Here is an 18,578-nt window from a genome sequence, read left to right as displayed (position 1 = left end):
TTTCCCCTTTTATTTTCTTAATCAAATTCTCAAATAAACCTAATCATTAAGACTTTTTTGCAAAATCACTAAACAAACCCTCACTTTTTCATACTCTAATGCTCATGAAGCCTCTCAATCCCCTTCTTCGAGTCATTTTCAAAATTTAAAATCGAACAATTAAAACAAAAAAAACAACAGGTCCTTTTAGCAAGAACTACGCCGGTTTTGATCCCGTAAAACGGTACGTAGGCAATGAGTCAAAACTCATCCAAGCCGAAATAAAATCAAATTCTACTTCTTCTCACCCCCATTCTTAACTAATCACACCTTCTTTTTTTACAAATAAGCAATAAAATTAAAGCGTAGAAATAAACTTAGGAGAACGGTTCTTATGGAATACCATAATCGCCCCGGGTGCCTAACACCTTCCCGTAGCGAAAACGACCCCCGAATTTAGAATCTAAGGGTTTTTCTCAATTTTGCCCTTCCCAAGAAAAAATAGAGAATATCAACGGTCAAAAGGTTCAAGTCCAATTAATGGCTTGGCACCCAAAAACCATGATAACAGATGTGAAGACCGCTTTCTTACATGGTGACCTTGAAGAGACAATCTACATGGAGCAACCGGAAGGTTTTGTGGAGGACAAGTCTAAGGTGTGCCTTTTGAAGAAATCTTTGTATGGGTTGAAGCAAAGCCCTAGGGAATGGTATCGTCGGTTTGATGAATTTCTTTTGAAGACCGGTTTTGTGAGAAGCGGATATGATTCTTGTGTGTACATGTTGAAGAAGAGTGAGAAATTCATTCTCTATCTTCTTTTATATGTGGATGATATCTTGATGGCAAGCTCTAGCAAGGATGAGATTATGAAGCTCAAGGAGAGGTTAAATGGTGAATTTGAGATGAAAGATCTTGGTCCGGCAAAGAGAGTTCTTGGGATTGATATCGTGAGGAATCGTGACAAAGGCGAACTTTTCTTATCTCAACTTGGTTATTTGAAGAAGGTGGTGGAGCGTTTTAGAATGTCAAACTCTAAAACCGTGAGCACTCCCTTGGGTCACCACACAAAGTTGTCCATACAACAATGTCCTCAATCCGAGGATGAGAAGCAATTGATGGAAGGTACTCCCTATGCAAGTGGGCTTGGAAGCATCATGTATGGAATGGTTTGTAGTAGGCCGGACTTAGCTTATGCGGTTAGCATTGTGAGTCGGTTTATGGCAAAAACGGGAATTGTGCATTGGCAAGCTTTGAAGTGGGTATTGAGGTATTTGAATGGGTCGTTGAAGGGCGGTTTGAAGTACACAAGGGCAGCTCAAGATGAAGACGCTTTGGAGGGGTATGTTGATGCAGATTATGCGGGCAACATGGACACTAGAAAATCCTTGTCGGGTTTTGTGTTTACTCTTTATGGCACGGCTATTAGTTGGAAGGCAAATCAACAATCCGTGGTGGCATTATCTACAACTCAAGCGGAGTACATCGCACTTGTTGAAGGTGTGAAGGAGGCCATATGGTTGAAAGGGATGATTGGTGAGTTAGGAATTACTCAAGAATGTGTGAAGATACATTGTGATAGTCAAAGTGCCATTCACTTGGCAAATCATCAAGTGTATCATGAAAGGACAAAGCACATTGACATTTGCCTGCACTTTGTTAGAGACATGATTGAATCAAAAGAGATTGTGGTTGAGAAAGTGGCATCGGAGGAGAATCCGGCGGATGTGTTCACCAAGTCATTGCCTAGATCAAGATTCAAGCATTGCTTGGACTTGATCAAATTTGTCGAAGAGTAATTCCCTTTTGGAGAGAGCAGCATGGTGGTTGATGGTTAAACTGACATCACCACCAAATTAGAAGTCAAGGTGGAGAAATGTTGATATTGGCTTCAAATTTGTGGTCTGGAAGAACAGAGAAATCGTGACACAATTTCAAGTGGCCGTGAGCTAGTTTGCAGGACGCCAAATCGTGGCACGATCTTGGGAAATCGTGACACGATTTAGAAACTTGCTCGTTAAGTAACACTGATAAGGACTTGTCAACCTTGGGTCCGTTGCAAATCGTGACACGATTTGGGAAATCGTGGCACGATTTCTTCAGAGGAAGACTAGTATATATTGTGTTCTTGTGCTTTTTTGAAGAAGGACTTAAGAGAGCTTGAATGAGCTTAGAGAGAGAACTTGGATAGCAAAGGAGGGAACCAATGGGTTGAGTGTCTTTGTTGAGAGTGTCTCTTGGGTTGGGAAAAACATTGTAATCACCTTGGGTTTTAGGGTTCATATTGTGAGAGTGGGGAAACACCAAAGGGTAGAATCTAGGGTTTGTTCATGTGTAAAGCTTGAAGGCTAGAGTTCTTGTAACCTTTTGTAACACTTTCTCATATTGGATTGGAGAGCTGCTCTCTCCCCCAGATTAGGCCATATTGGCTGAACTGGGTCAACAATCTTCTTGGTGTTTTTTTGTTCTTCCTTTTATCGCTTGTCTTGTTTTGCTTTGGTATCTCTTTGTGTGGTTTTGCTATACACTAGTCTAGGGCTGTTTTGTTGTTGTTTGCTTGGAGACCATTTGTTCTCATTGATTACCACTATCTCTTGCTCCACACATCATTGTTTATTTCATTGGTGTGAAGGTTTTTTTTTTGAACCGGATTCACAACAATATATTAATGCACTTATAGCAAATATGGTCCCCAAAGTCACAATATTTTTTTGCATTTGACTATTTTACACATGTTAAAGGTGTGATAATTTTTGTCAAAAAAAATTTGTTAATGAAAAAAATGAAAGGCGATTTAACGCAATTACTCATAATTATTGATGTATTTGTATTATTGATGTACTTCCTCCGATTTTATATATGCGCAAAAAGTTAAATGTATTTGTTCTAAATTTGATTAGAATACATTTGACTTCATAAACAATTAATGAAACAATATCACCAACCTTATAATTTTTATGGATCCATGTGATGCTTGGGTCAAGGTTATGTCAAGAAATAATATTGGTGGCAAAGTTTTCATCCATAGATTATATTTTATACCAATTGATGCCAACTGATATTTTATCATTAATACAAATTTATAAAATATTATTTACATTGATTCAGTTATAATCAACTGACTTATTAATATAGAAAGGGAAAAATAATTGTAACTTAAACGCGCATGTGTAAGTTGGTAGGACCCGTGCGGAGCACGGGTCAATGGTCTAGTTTTTTTATAATGATGCTAAGAAATTTTTCGATGGTACCCTATTTTCTAACTTGCTTTGTGGGTAGAAATTATTTTGATTTTATGTTAGTCATACTTATATTTTCTAACTTTCTAACTTGCTTTACGGGTAGAAATTATATTGATTTTATGTTGGTCATACTTATATTTTCTAACTTGCTTTGTAGGGTAGGAATTGATTATGATTTATGTTTATCATACATATATTTTCTCTGGGGCCCTATTTTCTAACTTGCTTTTCGGGTAGAAATTATTTGATTATATAATGGTCATATAAAAAAATTTCCAACTTGCTTTGTAGGGTAGGAATTGATTATGATTATGTTTAACATACATATATTTTCTCTGGTGCCCGAATTTCTAACTTGCTTTGTGGGTAGAAATTATTTTGATTTTATGTTTGCCATACATATATTTTCTAACTTGCTTTACGGGTAGAAATTATTTTGTATATGATTTCTAGCTTGCTTTATATGTATGACCAACATAAAATCCAAAGAGATTATAATTTCTAACAAGTACTTTTTGTAATCGACTCTATAGCTTCTTCAATAAACGCTGGTTCTTCGATCAAGTTTTGAATGACTTTCTAGTCAGATCGTTCCTGCGTTTCGGATATGAAGTCTCATTCGAAGCTTTAGACAAAGGTGCTATTGAGATATTGGGCCCTTATGGTATATCTTACACATTCCGACGATTGGCCGAGCGGATAAGTCAACTTCAAAGTGGATTTGTTGTGCGAAGAGTGCGTTATGACCCGTGGCCGCCTGCCCGGTCTGGTGGGTCCTCCGTTGTGGGTAAACGGGAAACCCGACTCTACGAACCCGAGGAAAGGCTGCACAGCAGTAGTAGGGGCGTGAAGACCGGAGCTTTTAGTAGTGCTAGCAGGAATTAATGCAAGTGAATGAATCCCATCCCCTAGCGAGTGAAGTGCTTACGCCCCTTTAGATTAGAGATAGGGGCGCGCTAGCGTTATAATAATAATAATAGAAAGGTTAGGGGGCTGCGAAAGGTTTGTTGTCTACTTCTCTTCACTATCCTGTTCTGTAACTTCCCTTCTTTAGTCCGTTCATGAGGTTGTAAAAAGAGAGAGGGGCGGCTATATAGCGGGAGTCGTTTCGGTTGTATGCCACGAGGTCCCTAACAAGTACTTGTTGAACCAGCGTTTACTGACTTAGCTTGCTTTGTAGGGTTGGAAATGATTATGATTTATGTTTATTATACATATATTTTCTTTGGTGCTCTATTTTTTAACTTGGTTTGCATGTGGAAATTATTTTGATTTTATGTTGGTCAGACATTTAATTTCTAACTTTCTTTGTACGCTAGGAATTGATTTTGATTTATGTTGCTCATACATTAGTTTATACTTCATAGTGTATCATAATCGGTTTCAACATCTCAAACCTTAGACTTTGAGAAGAAGCACATTCTCATTTTCCAAGCCAATACCACCAGAACAACCCAAGTGAGTTATTTCATTTGTTATTATTATTTTAGAATTTAATTTTACTATAAATAATTCATTTTTTACTAACAACAATAAAGGCCAAATTTTATAACATATTTTAGAGTTGCATATTAGACACATCCTCATCTAGTACTTCTATACTATAAGAAAATCAATCTCTAACAAAATTTTATAATTAACCTCGGTTAAATTCATAATCTCTTTGAAAATAGCTCATAATCTTCTTAATCTTAGGGGTCTAATGACCATTTTACAAATAAAAAAATCTAATTTATTATGACATAAATATAGGAAAATTGTTTATTCTCCTCTCTTATACCATACTTGGGAAAACAGATTTTTCTCCTCTCCTTTTGTCATATATGAAAATAGTTTATTCACATATCTTTTAATCTCTTAATCTCACTAATTTACATATAAAATAAAATAAAAAATATTTAACAGAAACACTACATTAAAGTTGATCTTTTAAAAATAATAATGAGTTTTCAAAATTTTATCATATCGATACATGAAAATTGTCTTCCATAGACGGAAGTACATAAAATCCGCAACGAGGACGTTGCAGATATTTAGCGATGTTTCTCATACCAGTACATAAAAATTTGTCTCCACAGATATAAGCATACAAAACCCACAACGAGCACAATGAAATTATATAAAGATGTTTTGGATATAAAATATTTTATTAAAGCACTACATTTGACAATATTATAAATATATTTATTTTTTACCTAATTACCGCAATGTTTTAAAAAACCACATGTTGAAGTTTACTTTTTTTTTTCTTTTTTCCACTCAAGTTGAATTTCAGTTTGATGACAAACAGGTGCATGTGGCATTCCAGTTTACTTCATGTTTTATTTATTTGGCATTTATAAGTATGGTTAAAATTTAGTAAAAAATAAATTGGTTAAATCTGTTTATACAAGCCTTGCCTAACTAATTAATATCCACACAAGTCAATTGAAAATCATGATAAGATAGAAATTCGACGTGTATTATATGGTTCTTTTTCTTTTGGTTTGACGTTTGGTAATGTTCTTATTTTATTTTCAATGAATATATATATTTTTAATAAAAGCCTCTTTTGGTTAGGAGAAAGAGACATCCACTCCTTCGAGCAATCAATCTATATAAATCTATCCCATGAGTTTTTATACATCACAACTAAAAAGAAAAGCTTTAACAAAATATTTAACAGAAGCAAAATGAGCAATTATATTCTCAAAATATTTTATGTATTGCAATTGCTTTTATTGCTTACCTCAGGATCCACTCATGAGTTCAAAAATACTACAATTGAAAGTGTTGAATTAAAATGCATAGAAAAGGAGAAACAAGCACTCCTCAAGTTCAAACAAAGCATCATTGACGACTCTTACATGCTGTCTACATGGAAGGATGATAACAAAGATGGAGACTGCTGCAAATGGAAAGGAATTGAGTGCAAGAAAGAAACAGGCCATGTGAAGAAACTTGATCTTCGTGGTGATGATTCGCAATTCTTGGCAGGTTCAATTGATTTCACTTGGTTGATTGTCTTGCAAAATATGGAATATTTGGATCTTAGCTATAATTTATTTCAAGGCAATCTTTTTTCAGAACAAATAGGCTCACTTACCAAGTTAAAGTATCTCAATTTCTCAAATTCTTTTGTTGGTGGGAGGATTCCTTATCAAATTGGAAAACTTTTAGATCTTGAATATCTAGATCTAAGTGAGATGTTTTATGGTATAAACGGAGAAATCCCTTCTCAACTCGGGAATCTTACACGTTTACGATATCTCAACCTAAGAGATAACGAAAATATTGTTGGAGAAATCCCTTGTCAACTTAGAAATCTCTCACAACTACAGTACCTTAATCTTGAAGGAACATCTCTTACTGAACTAATCCCTTTTCAACCAGGGAATCTTCCCGTTTTGCAAACTCTTAAACTTGATGTGTATTTTGATCTTACAAATGATAATATAAAATGGTTGTCTACACTCTCTTCTTTAACAAGTCTTTCCCTCAGCGGACAATATCGTAGGTTTGTCTTTTTTCACTACTTGCAGCAAACAATCATGAAGTTTATTCCAAACTTAAGAGAGTTGAGGTTAGTTGATTTTGGTCTTATAGATACTGATGTCGTGTCTTTGTTTCATTCTCATTCTAACTTTTCCAATTCTCTTACCATCCTTGATTTCTCTGCCAATATGTTGACATCATCAGCTTTTCAATTCTTGTCAAATATTAGTCTTAATCTTCAAGAGCTTCATCTTTCTGGAAACAATGTTGTTTTGTCATCTCATTTCTATCCAAACTTTCCTTCTCTTGTCATCCTTGACCTCTCAAATAATAATATTTCATCATCCCAATTTCCAGGTATCCGCAGTTTTAGCTCCAAATTGCAAGAGCTTCATCTAACAAATTGCATGCTTACAGATAAAAGTTTTCTTGTGTCATCTACTTCAGTTGTGAACTCTTCATCTTCCCTTCTCATCCTCGATCTTTCCTCAAATATGCTGAGATCATCAGAAATATTTTTATGGGCTTTTAACTTTACCACTAATCTTCATAGCCTTGACCTCTTTGGTAACTTGTTAGAAGGTCCCATTCCAGATGGATTTGGGAAAGTAATGAACTCTCTTGAATTTCTTGTACTCGGAGAAAACAGTTTACAAGGAGAGATCCCAGCTTTCTTGAAACATATTAAACATTTGGATTTATCTAATAATAGAATAACAGGAGTGCTACCTGAAAGCATCAACTTGCTATCTGAGTTGGAGAATCTTAACTTGGAGGGCAATGCTTTGGAAGGTGAAATCAATGAATTACATCTCACCAATTTTTCCAAATTGAAAGTATTATCCTTATCATACAACTCATTATCCCTAAAGTTTCCCCATAGTTGGGTTCCTCCTTTCAAATTAACATCTTTGAAGTTGGCATCTTGCAAGCTGGGTTCAAGCTTTCCAAGTTGGCTCCAAACACAAAGATCCATACTGCGACTTGATATTTCTGATACAGGGCTTAATGGTGGCGTACCCGAATGGTTTTGGAACAACTCGCTAAATATGATATTAATGAATATGTCGCACAACAATCTAATCGGCACAATTCCAAATTTTCCATATAAGCTTTCTCAAATATCGGCTGTAATTTTAAATTCAAATCAATTTGAGGGTGGAGTTCCTTCCTTTTTGCTACAAGTTTCAATTCTACTGCTCTCCGGAAATAAATTTTCACATTTGTTTTCATTTTTATGTGATAAAAATGCACCAGCAACAAACTTGGTCACTCTAGATTTATCAAACAATCAAATCGAGGGACAGCTTCCTAATTGTTGGAATTCTGTAAACACATTATTGTTTCTTGATTTGAGAAACAATAAACTTTCGGGGAAGATTCCACAGTCCATGGGCACCCTTGTTAAATTGAAAGCTTTGGTTTTAAGAAATAATAGTTTGACTGGTGAATTGTCTTCCACTTTGAAGAACTGCAGAAATTTAATGTTGTTGGATGTAGGTGAAAATTTGCTGTCTGGCTCAATTCCATCATGGATAGGAGAAAACATGCAACAATTGATAATCTTGAGCTTGAAAGGGAATCACTTTTCTGGAAATATTCCTATTCGCCTATGTTATTTAAGGAATATTCAACTTTTGGATCTTTCAAGAAATAACTTATCAGAAGGAATTCCAACATGCTTAGAGAATTTTACATCATTGTCAGAAAAGAGCATCAATACTAGTGAAACTGAAAGTCACATGTATTCGACAAGTCAAGGCTACTTTTACGATTATGGTGTATTTTTCAATAGTTATACGTTTAACATACCTTTATTCTGGAAAGGTATGGAACGTGGGTTCAAGCATCCAGAGATGCGTCTTAAGAGCATTGATCTTTCAAGAAATAACTTAACAGGTGAAATACCAAAAAAGATTGGATATTTGGTTGGATTAGTCTCTTTGAATTTATCAAGAAACAATTTGAGCGGAAAAATCCCATCTGAAATTGGAAATTTAGTTTCACTGGATTTCCTCGACTTGTCAAGAAACCATTTCTTTGGTAAAATTCCTTCAACTCTTTCCAACATCGACCGGCTGGAAATTTTAGACTTGTCAAACAACTCTCTCTCCGGAAGAATCCCTTTTGGCAGACAATTGCAAACCTTAGATCCCTCAGGTTTTGAAGGAAATCTTGATCTTTGTGGTGAACCACTTGAACAAAAATGTCCCGAAGACACGACAACAGTAAATCCTCAAGGGTCAGAAATTCATGGTGAAGATGGCAATTCAGTTTTCCATGAAGGATTTTACATGTGCTTGGGGATAGGCTATTTCACAGGTTTTTGGGGATTATTAGGGCCAATACTACTTTGGAGACCTTGGAGAATTGCTTATATAAGGTTCTTGAACAAGCTGATAGACTATATATATGTATTCGTAGCAATCAATGTGACAAGGTTCCAAATGTGGCTCAAACACTAGAAGGTACGTAGTGCTGATGATTTTGATAATTTTGTCATTTAATTTCTTTGCAAAGTTTTAAACCTTACAACTATATATATTTAGTACTCCAATAATTAATTAGGAGACTAATTTGTATGCACTTACGATGTAAAACCTTTTTAGACATACGTCCAATCAAATCACACGAAAATGCCATTTTTATAGGTTAGTTCTTAAAATATCTACATGACATGATTTAATTAGATGCATGCGTAAAAAAGTTTTACATTGTTAGCTTTGTGAATATTTTTAACTTTGTTTCTTGATCACCATTAAATTAATGTTTGTACCGCACAATGTAAATTTTGCAGTTTACATCATCCTAGTAGCAAGCATTGAGAGTTGCTGGACTGGAAGGGAAAATATTCTGTTGTATATAATGACAAGCAAAATCATTGTTCCATGAAGCTTTGTTAGTTCTTTCTTGAATAATGTTTGTATTCGAGATGTAATTTCCATTTCTGTCGAATCTGTTAAAAGTATCAAACACTTTGTTTTTCTACTAATCAAATAAGGTTTAATCACACTTAAGCACTAAAACCTTAATAAACTATAAAACTAATAAATTATTCAGATCCGTAATTTTCATCTAATATAAAGGAACTCAAATGAAAGAAACGTTAGATTCATAATATGTTCCATTACCTTGCTCGATCCACTCAAAATAAAACTATGCGTTGAAGGATGCGAACTCAAATTGTGTAATGACAACCTTCCTTCCTGTTAGTGATTGCAAATGCAGCATTGGAAACTATAACTAGAATTTGTAACAATTTATGAGGAGCTAAGTTGTAAATGATTTTTGTTTTGAGAGGGAATATATTAATGTTTTTATGTATAATTTTCAAAAAACCTTAGTAGATCATGTAATAATAAAAGAATTTATTGAATATACCTGAATATTGCTTTAGAATAGAAAAATAGGAAAGTACTTGAATAAAAAAAGGGCAGTTCAGTCACTAAAGATCTCACATACGCAGAGTTCGGGAAGGGGTCCCACCATTTTGGTGTATTGTGGGCAACTTTATCCTGTTTTTAACACAAGAGGTTGTTTCCTGGACTTGAACCAAACATTTCAGTCACGTGACAATAACTTTACCGTTGCGCTAAGGCTCCATCTTTTCGGAGTATACTTGCATATGTAACTAAAAAAGAAAAGCTATTTGACTTATACGAGAAACAAAATGTATTAACTTTGATGACATGACTTATTGAAAAAATACCGATTTCTAACTGGTTGGGAGCGTTGATGGATTTAAATCCGTGAAAATGCGACGCCATGATAGAATTTCCCTATAACTATGTGATGTTTACATTAAGAACTCAGATAGCTTGACAGAAAATGATTTCGAATTCTATAATAACAGGAAGACAAAGAAAGAAAAAGAAAAAGGGAAACAAAAAATATGAAAATGAGATGGAGAGAAAGACATAGTGATCGTTTTAATTAATCCAATTGAGAGTTGTTTTAATTAATTGAAATTAATTATGATGTTTTTATTTCATCGATTATATTATATTTTGATTGTGAAATGTGAACTAACCCCTAGTGGTCGTTTGGTTGACCGCCTACCATATTTGTATGGATGGGTAGAAGACATGCATGAGTAGTTTTGCTTTGCTTGGTGAGTTGCTGGAGGATAGCGTTGGAGCTACCTCGTCTTTTGTTTTCAGAGTCTCAGTGTGTCGACTCTGATTAGGGTGTTTGTCTATTTACGTTTTATGACTATTTGATATTATATCACTCAGTATGTTGAGATGAAATTATATATTTGGTGATGTAGTATTATTCTGTGAGATAACTACTTTGGAGATGTTTTATTTAGATGTTGAAGAGGCGTTATGATATTCCACTTCGATGTTTGAGAAAATTATTTACACATGTTTGAACTTACTTATAGAAGAAGTAACACATCTAAATCCTTTGTACGACTTATATTATTTGCGTAATTTATCGCTTTAAGAGTTTAAGGTGTTACACTTATCACTACTACATGTATGAAATGATTTACATTAATATTCTAAGTTGACTTTTAAATAGATATTTTAAGGTAAATAGTAAAACAAATGTAATATAATCAAAAGTTTTAGGTGAAAACAAATGTAATTGTGGACCACCTTGCCAACTTGAATTTTTAATGATTAGTTTTACAATTATAACGTGTGAGACAATGTCATGTCCTTAAATATATTGATTTTTTTTTTTCTTCAAATAGTCTAGTGATCAGAGAAATTCACTTTAAAATGAATAAGTTATGTATTACTCCCTCCGTCCCTAATTATAAGACCCTTTTGAAAAAATAACGGGAATTAAGATATTGGATATTTGTATTAAATATGTTTGTAATTACTATTGTTTTTACAATTTTATCCTTTAAGAGAGAGAGGTGGTTTATGTTTTCAATATGTTATTTATTGCTGATTGAAGAAAAAGATGTATAATAAATAGGGATATGTATGTAAAGAAATAATTAATGTAGTTGAAAATAACAAAGGGGTCTTATAAAAAGGGACAAAAAAAATTCTTAAAAGGATCTTATAATTAGGGACGGAGGAAGTATCTTTTACCAAATGACTATGCTCACGGAGATTTTAAATATACCTTTAGTGTCTTTTTTGTTAGGAGTCGTTGGATTAAATTGACTACTAAAAACATATTTGAGAACTAATTTAACAATCTTATAACAATTTGAGAACTAAAATGAATAATAAAACTGTCATTTTTGTTAGAATTACTAATTTTATCAGATAAATATTCTATAATTTGTATTTATGCTCTATGATTATAAGGGACCATTGTTTGTCCATTATTATTATACAATATATTATTATCAGGGTCCCATATTAGCATTGAGTAAATGAACGGAAATGAGATTCAAGTTATTTTAATAATTATTACCACTAATTAAGCCATACAATCTTTTATCTTTACTTTATTGGTGTCACATTTTTTTGCAGACGTGTCGAGTTTATAATTCATCGTAATAAATACCTCCTAATTTCAAATGCCCAAGGCCACACAATTTTCACGAGAATTATAACCCCCACTTTAATTAATAGATAATTTTTGTAAACAAATCATTTACGTTTAGCATGTGCAAGAGTACATCTCTGCAACTGTCACCAGACATGTCTAAACTAAGTGAAAGAGACATATGAAACGGTCACACATTGGTCCCTCTAGCAGGGATGTAACGGTTCGGTTTAGATCGATTTTTGGTCAAAAAAATGTTCGTATCAATGAAATATTTATCGGTTTGATTTAGTTCGGTTTTTACTGTTTTTTAAAAAAGAAATCGAATCAAACTAATCGGTTTGGATCAGTTCGGTTGATCGGTTTGTTTGAAAATACAATTAAAAAAATTCATATTTTCACAAATTTGTATTTCATGCATACAACATGCTCAAATATTTCATAGAACTTTGTTTTTCATGTTCTCTGTTTTTCAAACTATTTTGTATAACTAACATGAAAAAACTAACGAGATGGGTGATCTTAGCGGCGATGAGCAACGATGGGTTAGGTGTGACTGACGGCTAGTGTTCCTTTTTAGTAGAAACGAAATAGACCGTGAGCGATGAGATGAGATGATGATGGAAGAAAGTGGATGAATTAAGGAGTATTGTATGTTGGACTTTAATTTTGAGCTTAATCATAAGTGTGTGTGAGGAGGGATAATATTACTAAAATGGGGAGTGAGGATAGCATCAATTTGGTTCATTGGTTCATTGGATCTCAAAATTAAAAACCGAGAACCGAACCAAACTAGATCGGTTTAAGTTGGTTCAGTTCGGTTTTGAACCAAACCAAACAAGGTCGGATACATTTTCGATTGAGATTTCGATTGTGGTAAGTCTCAATTTCATATTCTTTAATTTTGGATCTCAAATTTGTTTTGATTTTGAATCTTCTGTTTATGGTTTTGATTTCGTTTTTGCTCTTTGGTTTGACCAATACTATAAAAAACCCTACTTTAAGGCTTAGTTTGACAAATATTGAAAAGGGTTTCACCTAGAAAATTAGGTAAACCTTAACAGATTATGCGTTGTAGGCATGAGGATTGATAGACCCTTATGGGTATTCATGAGTCCTCGTGTAAGGTTCACAAGACAAGTAAAGATTAAAAAAAAAAAAAATCCTTGGAGCCTTGTGGAATTTTGAATGTTATGGTACTGTCAACAATGTTCATGTCTGATTCATTACAAAAACAGTCTCTCTGAATAACAATGTTATGTTATTGTGATTGTTGAATCTGATTCTTCAATTTATAACACAAAAATCAAAGTAAAAATGTAGGTGTGAGTTGTGATGAACGTGTCATTGTGATGTTATAAGAGAAAATTTTGAAATATTAGTGTTTCATTTATGATTGTAATTTTAGTTAAATTACTACTAAGGTACAATATTAAAGAAGGGTATATCTTAGTTTGTTCCATGTTGGTTGTTGCTTGGAGGAGTTATCTAGTTTTGCTTTTACTATTTGAGAAGAATGATTTTGATTTATTTGTACTCTGTGAGTAGCTACTTTGGCAGCCAAGTACTATTCTAGCTATTTCATGCTTTTTACTCCTTTCTTGAGTTCTAGAATTCTAAGATATTCATTGCTATTGAGTCAAAATAAAATGCTACTAAAAGGCCAGAATTGTAGACTTATACGTATGACTAATTGTTGTTATAAAATTCATAGAAGTCAATCTAACTTCTTTTCTAATCACTATTGAAACAAACATAGCCATTAAGACGATGGGGACTTTTTAACCCTCACAAGGTTTTCGTTTCACTTTCTCTGTAAAACTCTTCCTTATCGCTCTTCTAGATCCAGGTTTCATCTTCTTCATTCTTTGTCTTAATTCCTCTTTTTCTTAATTTCGTTCTTTAAAATTGAAGGGTTTACAATCTCATTTCTCTTCCTCGCCATCGATTTGAATACGTAAATTTATCGTATAACCTAGAATTTGTTTTTTACTAGATTTCTTCAATCATGGCTTCCAATTCGCAAAAGGATTTTCCTGTTGGTACGTATCTATAATCGATCATGATGATTATGATTGTATCGTTAGTGGATTATTATTATTATTATTATTATTAATTTTTTTACTATTGCTTCTAAATTATTACTAATTTTATTTACATTTTTTTATTTTTTTTATGATTTTGTAGATGATCAGCAGAGAACAAAAATTCCAAATAAGAATTGTAAAAGAAAAAATAAAAAATCCAAAATTAAATCATTCACCACAGCAACTCGTGCACGTGGGACTGGTTTTCCAATCAACCCTTTTAATTTCTCATCTCTTCTCTATGTAAGCTATTCTCTCCTTTCCTGTGTTATTTGCATTATATGTGTTGGTTTGTGCTGTATTTTTTTATAATCAGCCTGTGTAATTAATTGAAGAGTTTAAGTTATGTGAAACAATTATTTGATAACTTTTGAACTCTGAATTACTAATGTATATGATATTAGTAATAGTATTTCATCATGGAGACTTAAAATCTCAATATGTCATAGGATACAAATATCAAGAAATTGGCTGAACAAGCAGAAAAATATCCATCATTCAATCAGATGGCTCAACAGGATGGTCTCCTTAAATCTCATAAACAGAAGACTTTTTCAATCATGAGCAGGATCAATAAGAGTCGTGATTTATGGACCTTGGCTGAGCGCCTGAGTGATGCATTGGTGCAGGTATCTATAAAATTTCTTCGTTATGTTTGTAAGTTTGTAACTCATCTGCTGGTTGTTTGAATAGAATGTATATGATGTCTATCACAGGACCCATCAACGTCTTCCATGCTTGAAATTTACGTCAAACTATCATTTGAAGGCCGCCGTAAACAGGGAAAAGCACAAGTTGACAGAGATCCATGTTTGAAACTTATTTTAGATGAGATAGAGAATGGTGGTCCTGCTGTACTGATGAGGTTTAAATACTATTTTTAAAGTCATATTTTATTGTTTTGGCATTTCCATATTTTCACCATAAATTGTTGTGGTGTAAATTGGTAAATAATTTCTGAAGTGATTCTTTCCATGCAGATACTGGAATGATGAGTGGGTTTTGAAGATGTTTGGACTAGTCATGGGCATTTCTCTAGGTCCAGACTCTGGAGATGCAGTTTATCATGAAAATTCTGGGTCATTTGTTCATCATACTGCTATTATTGGCAACGTCAAGGTATGGCATAGTAGCTATTCACTTTATTGTTGAATCCATTCAAATGAAATGGTAAAAGATAAAATTTGTAGTTGTGTCCTCAAGCATGAAACTTTTTGGGGTAGATGGTGCAGATGTAGAACCTCTGTTGTCAATGCGGAAATGCAGCCCGGCAGCTCCTAAAATTGACGCGGCGCGGGATGCGGACGCGTAGCAGGCGCTATTTCGGTTGCGCGGACACTAATATATTTAATATTAAAATACTTTACTGTTGAAAAAAAAAATACTAAAATACCTTAAACATTACTCAAAATTCATTAAGTATTCCTAATTTGAAATAAAAATCACAAGTCTTAAGCAAAACATAAAACATACTTGCAAAAAATACTAATAAAATTCAAGGAAACCAACACTTTAAGCCTCTAAAGCTTAAAGTAACAAAAGTGCAAAACATTAACAAGGTCATCCTCCCAATTAACAAATTCTACAATCAAGAGATGAAGAGAGGAACAAAGGTCGTTTTTGCGATCAAGAGATGATGAGATGAGAAGAGGAGAGATGGGTTCTGCCGTCAAGAGATAATGAGATGAAAAGACGAGATGGATTTTTTTTGTTTGTACGATGAAGAAGTTGTGTTTGCAGCTGTGTATTTGGTTCTGATGGAGAAGAGTAATAGTTAGGTTTTAAAAATTACAAAAATGGCCTAAAAACGGTTTTAAGTGAAAAGCGTCCGCTTTGACCCGATCGAGCAAGCTTTATACCCGCAATGGTGCCCGGCTGCCCGCTTCAGCTGCTTTCTCCAAACGCTCCGCCTTGGAGCGCTGTGTCATGTTTTACTGGTTTTGGTCGCTCCGCGCCACGATAGCGCTGTTAGCGGCCGCTATTGACAACAGTGTAGAACACATAAATTAAGGTTAAGTTCACACTGAATTTTAAGAAATTAAAATAGGCTTCGAGTGTAATGAATTGTCTTGCTATTGGAATTGAAACTCCTGGTTTCTGCATAAGTTGTATAAGGAATGTCAAAATGAAAAGGAATGTCAAGATGAATTGCAGTCAAGTAAACTAGATATTAGCTTTCCAGTTGATCCTTTAGACAATATCTACCACTTTAGCTTCTAGAGTATGTGTTTCCTCAAATGTCAAACTGATTACATCGTCAATTAAATTGTATAAGAGTTTTATTCTTTCCAGTTGTGCTGTCAGAATTTGAAGGAACTAGCCAGCAACCGAGTGTCTCCCCAATCGTCATCAAAGTACAAATGCAAACAAACAGGTAACTCAAATCATCTCTTTTTAATTTCAACCAATTGTATGTACGTTTTTATTCTAGATTCTATACTGTCTTTGTTTAAGATTAGGCAACTTTAAAGTGAAAGTAAGTTTGCTCAATGTTGAACTATTAATATACTGTATTTTCTGCAGTTGGTTGAATTATTTTGGGTTAACATGCACTCCATCTATCATCTTTCATGATTTAGATTTTGACTTTAACACCACTTGAGGTTTCAATCTTTCTTTGTTTCTTTCTTTCTTTCTTGGGATATTGAGCCCTTTTTTGTGATTTGTATCTATCTATCTATCTATCAATTATTATTTTAGTATAGGGAATGTGTGCATTGCATTTAATCTGTAACTTTTCAGTGAATTGAATGCACAAAATTTTAGAGAATATTTCTTCTTTTGGATTTCTTAACATGTGCCTTAAGGTGGTTAATACTACCCTTTAGTATATTGATGTATTGATATCGTCCTATAGTGATTTGTGATTTCATTCTTTCTTATTTTTACTAGAAAGAACACAGGAAACACAGGAAGAGCATTCTTTGGCTGTATTGATGCTCAAACTCAATCTAGTGGACCTTCTCTTTAGACGTGCACCTTGTATCCCTCATCTTTATTATTGGTGCGGCTATGTGAGGACTCATTCTGGCGGCTGTTCAAGGGTTAAATCTTCAGCTTCTACCCACAACCTACCTGATCAAGAAACCCAGGCAAGTTTTTTCTGCAAATGTTACCAATGTTAATGGGGCCGTTAGCAATGCTTTTGATTCTAGTTTCACAATTCTCGTTTCTTTGTGCATATTTCAAATCTTTAATAACAATTTCTAAACAGCTGGGGGCTGGGAAAGAAGGGTTGCTTACTATCCTGGCTAGAGTTACCAGTGAGACTCCTTCCGTTCGATTCGCACAAGAATTTGCTCTAGTTCTCTTTTTGTATCATTGCCTTTGCACCATGCCTTGTGAACAGTGTGATGCAGTACTCAAGGCAAGTTTTGTTCTGCAAATCTTAACAAAGTTTATGTAGCCTTTAGCAAATGCTTTTGATTCAAGTTCCAATTGTTTTTTTCTTTCTCGATTCATATTTGAATTCTTTAATATCAGCAGGCGGTCGAGGCAGCGATCGAGGCAGCGAGATACCAGATAGATAATCCACAATTGGATAGAGAAAGTTCAGGGGTTGAGTGAGATCAAGGGTGTCAGAACTCAGAATAGTCAATTGATGGGTCATTTTGCCAATGCTCTTTACATTGGAGCCCCCACCTTGAACCCCGTCAATACATTTTTAAAAATTTACATTGATAAGTTGTTGAAAAATTATTAAAAAGACGTATTTAAATATGTGAACTTAAAAAGATAGAGACAATTGTATGCATAAACAAATTGTCAAGAAGTTACTTATTTTATAATCTATTTTGAAATGTTTAACAGATAATGTTTTTGTTAGTAAGATTGCAATTTTTTTTTATAGATATTGATTTTTGTGGTAGATATTTTGCATGATGTTGATTTAATATATATGTTTTGTGAGTTGTGTCTTTTCGTTTATATTTGTGGGTCATGCTAACCAGTGATTTTTTTTTTATTTTTTAAAAACTCGGTATCCGATCCAATAATCGACTAATTCGAGGGGACTAATCCCACCGTCCACTTATGGGCCCCGTTTAAAACCAAAGCAAGCTTTGTATGGACTTAACCCACCGAAATTGGCACCAGAGGGAATCGAGCCTGAGACCTCTGGAGGAGCAAATTCTAATATCCCAAGCCAACCACTTGGCCACAAAATGGATTCTAACCAGTGACCCTTGACACGTTAAAGAAATAAAATAAAACATTTACATTGAAAACATCATCTTTTACACTTATAAGATTTTGACCATATAAATTTTAAGATATTCATACTATATTTGTTTCTTTAACCGGTGTTCAGTCATTTTTCTATCTTTTTTGGTGTATGAG

The 18,578-nt window shown here is 33.9% G+C and overlaps 2 protein-coding genes across 6 annotated transcripts; both read left to right on the top strand.

The window, feature by feature from the left end:
- Positions 1–5,837: 5,837 nt before the first annotated feature.
- Positions 5,838–9,668, top strand: LOC25496041 (receptor-like protein EIX2). Its single transcript, XM_024785739.2, has 2 exons — positions 5,838–9,161; positions 9,491–9,668. Exon 1 carries the CDS (start codon positions 5,892–5,894, stop codon positions 9,156–9,158), a length of 3,267 nt encoding a protein of 1,088 aa, XP_024641507.2. The 5' UTR covers positions 5,838–5,891; the 3' UTR covers positions 9,159–9,161; positions 9,491–9,668.
- A 3,514-nt stretch (positions 9,669–13,182) lies between these two features.
- LOC25496040 (ankyrin repeat domain-containing protein 2B) lies at positions 13,183–18,049 on the top strand. 5 transcript variants are annotated; one of them, XM_039827176.1, is made up of 10 exons: positions 13,183–14,002; positions 14,150–14,195; positions 14,341–14,483; positions 14,690–14,869; positions 14,957–15,105; positions 15,221–15,359; positions 16,533–16,614; positions 17,133–17,332; positions 17,455–17,607; positions 17,724–18,049. In XM_039827176.1, exons 2-10 carry the CDS (start codon positions 14,162–14,164, stop codon positions 17,805–17,807), a joined length of 1,164 nt encoding a protein of 387 aa, XP_039683110.1. In that variant the 5' UTR covers positions 13,183–14,002; positions 14,150–14,161; the 3' UTR covers positions 17,808–18,049. The 5 variants fall into 5 exon arrangements, with proteins under 5 accessions (XP_039683110.1, XP_039683113.1, XP_039683112.1 ...); XM_039827179.1 differs by having other exon boundaries at positions 13,183–14,195; positions 16,545–16,614; positions 17,727–18,049; XM_039827178.1 differs by having other exon boundaries at positions 13,183–14,195; positions 16,545–16,614.
- Positions 18,050–18,578: the final 529 nt, after the last annotated feature.

The sequence above is a fragment of the Medicago truncatula genome, chromosome 6 (assembly GCF_003473485.1).
Source record: "Medicago truncatula cultivar Jemalong A17 chromosome 6, MtrunA17r5.0-ANR, whole genome shotgun sequence".
Classification (NCBI taxonomy): domain Eukaryota; kingdom Viridiplantae; phylum Streptophyta; class Magnoliopsida; order Fabales; family Fabaceae; genus Medicago; species Medicago truncatula.
The sequence above is the reverse complement of the archived record's forward strand: the minus strand, read 5'-3'. Positions and strand labels throughout refer to the sequence as shown.

What these genes read in the sequence shown, in the direction of transcription:
- LOC25496040 (XM_039827176.1), top strand. Translation starts at nt 14,162, where the DNA reads ATGGCTTCCAATTCGCAAAAGGATTTTCCTGTTG. An exon ending in GTACAAATGCAAACAAACAG is followed by an intron (nt 16,615 to 17,132) that starts GTAACTCAAATC and finishes TATTTTTACTAG; the next exon opens with AAAGAACACAGGAAACACAG. An exon ending in TACCTGATCAAGAAACCCAG is followed by an intron (nt 17,333 to 17,454) that starts GCAAGTTTTTTC and finishes ATTTCTAAACAG; the next exon opens with CTGGGGGCTGGGAAAGAAGG.
- LOC25496041 (XM_024785739.2), top strand. Translation starts at nt 5,892, where the DNA reads ATGAGCAATTATATTCTCAAAATATTTTATGTATTGCAATTGCTTTTA.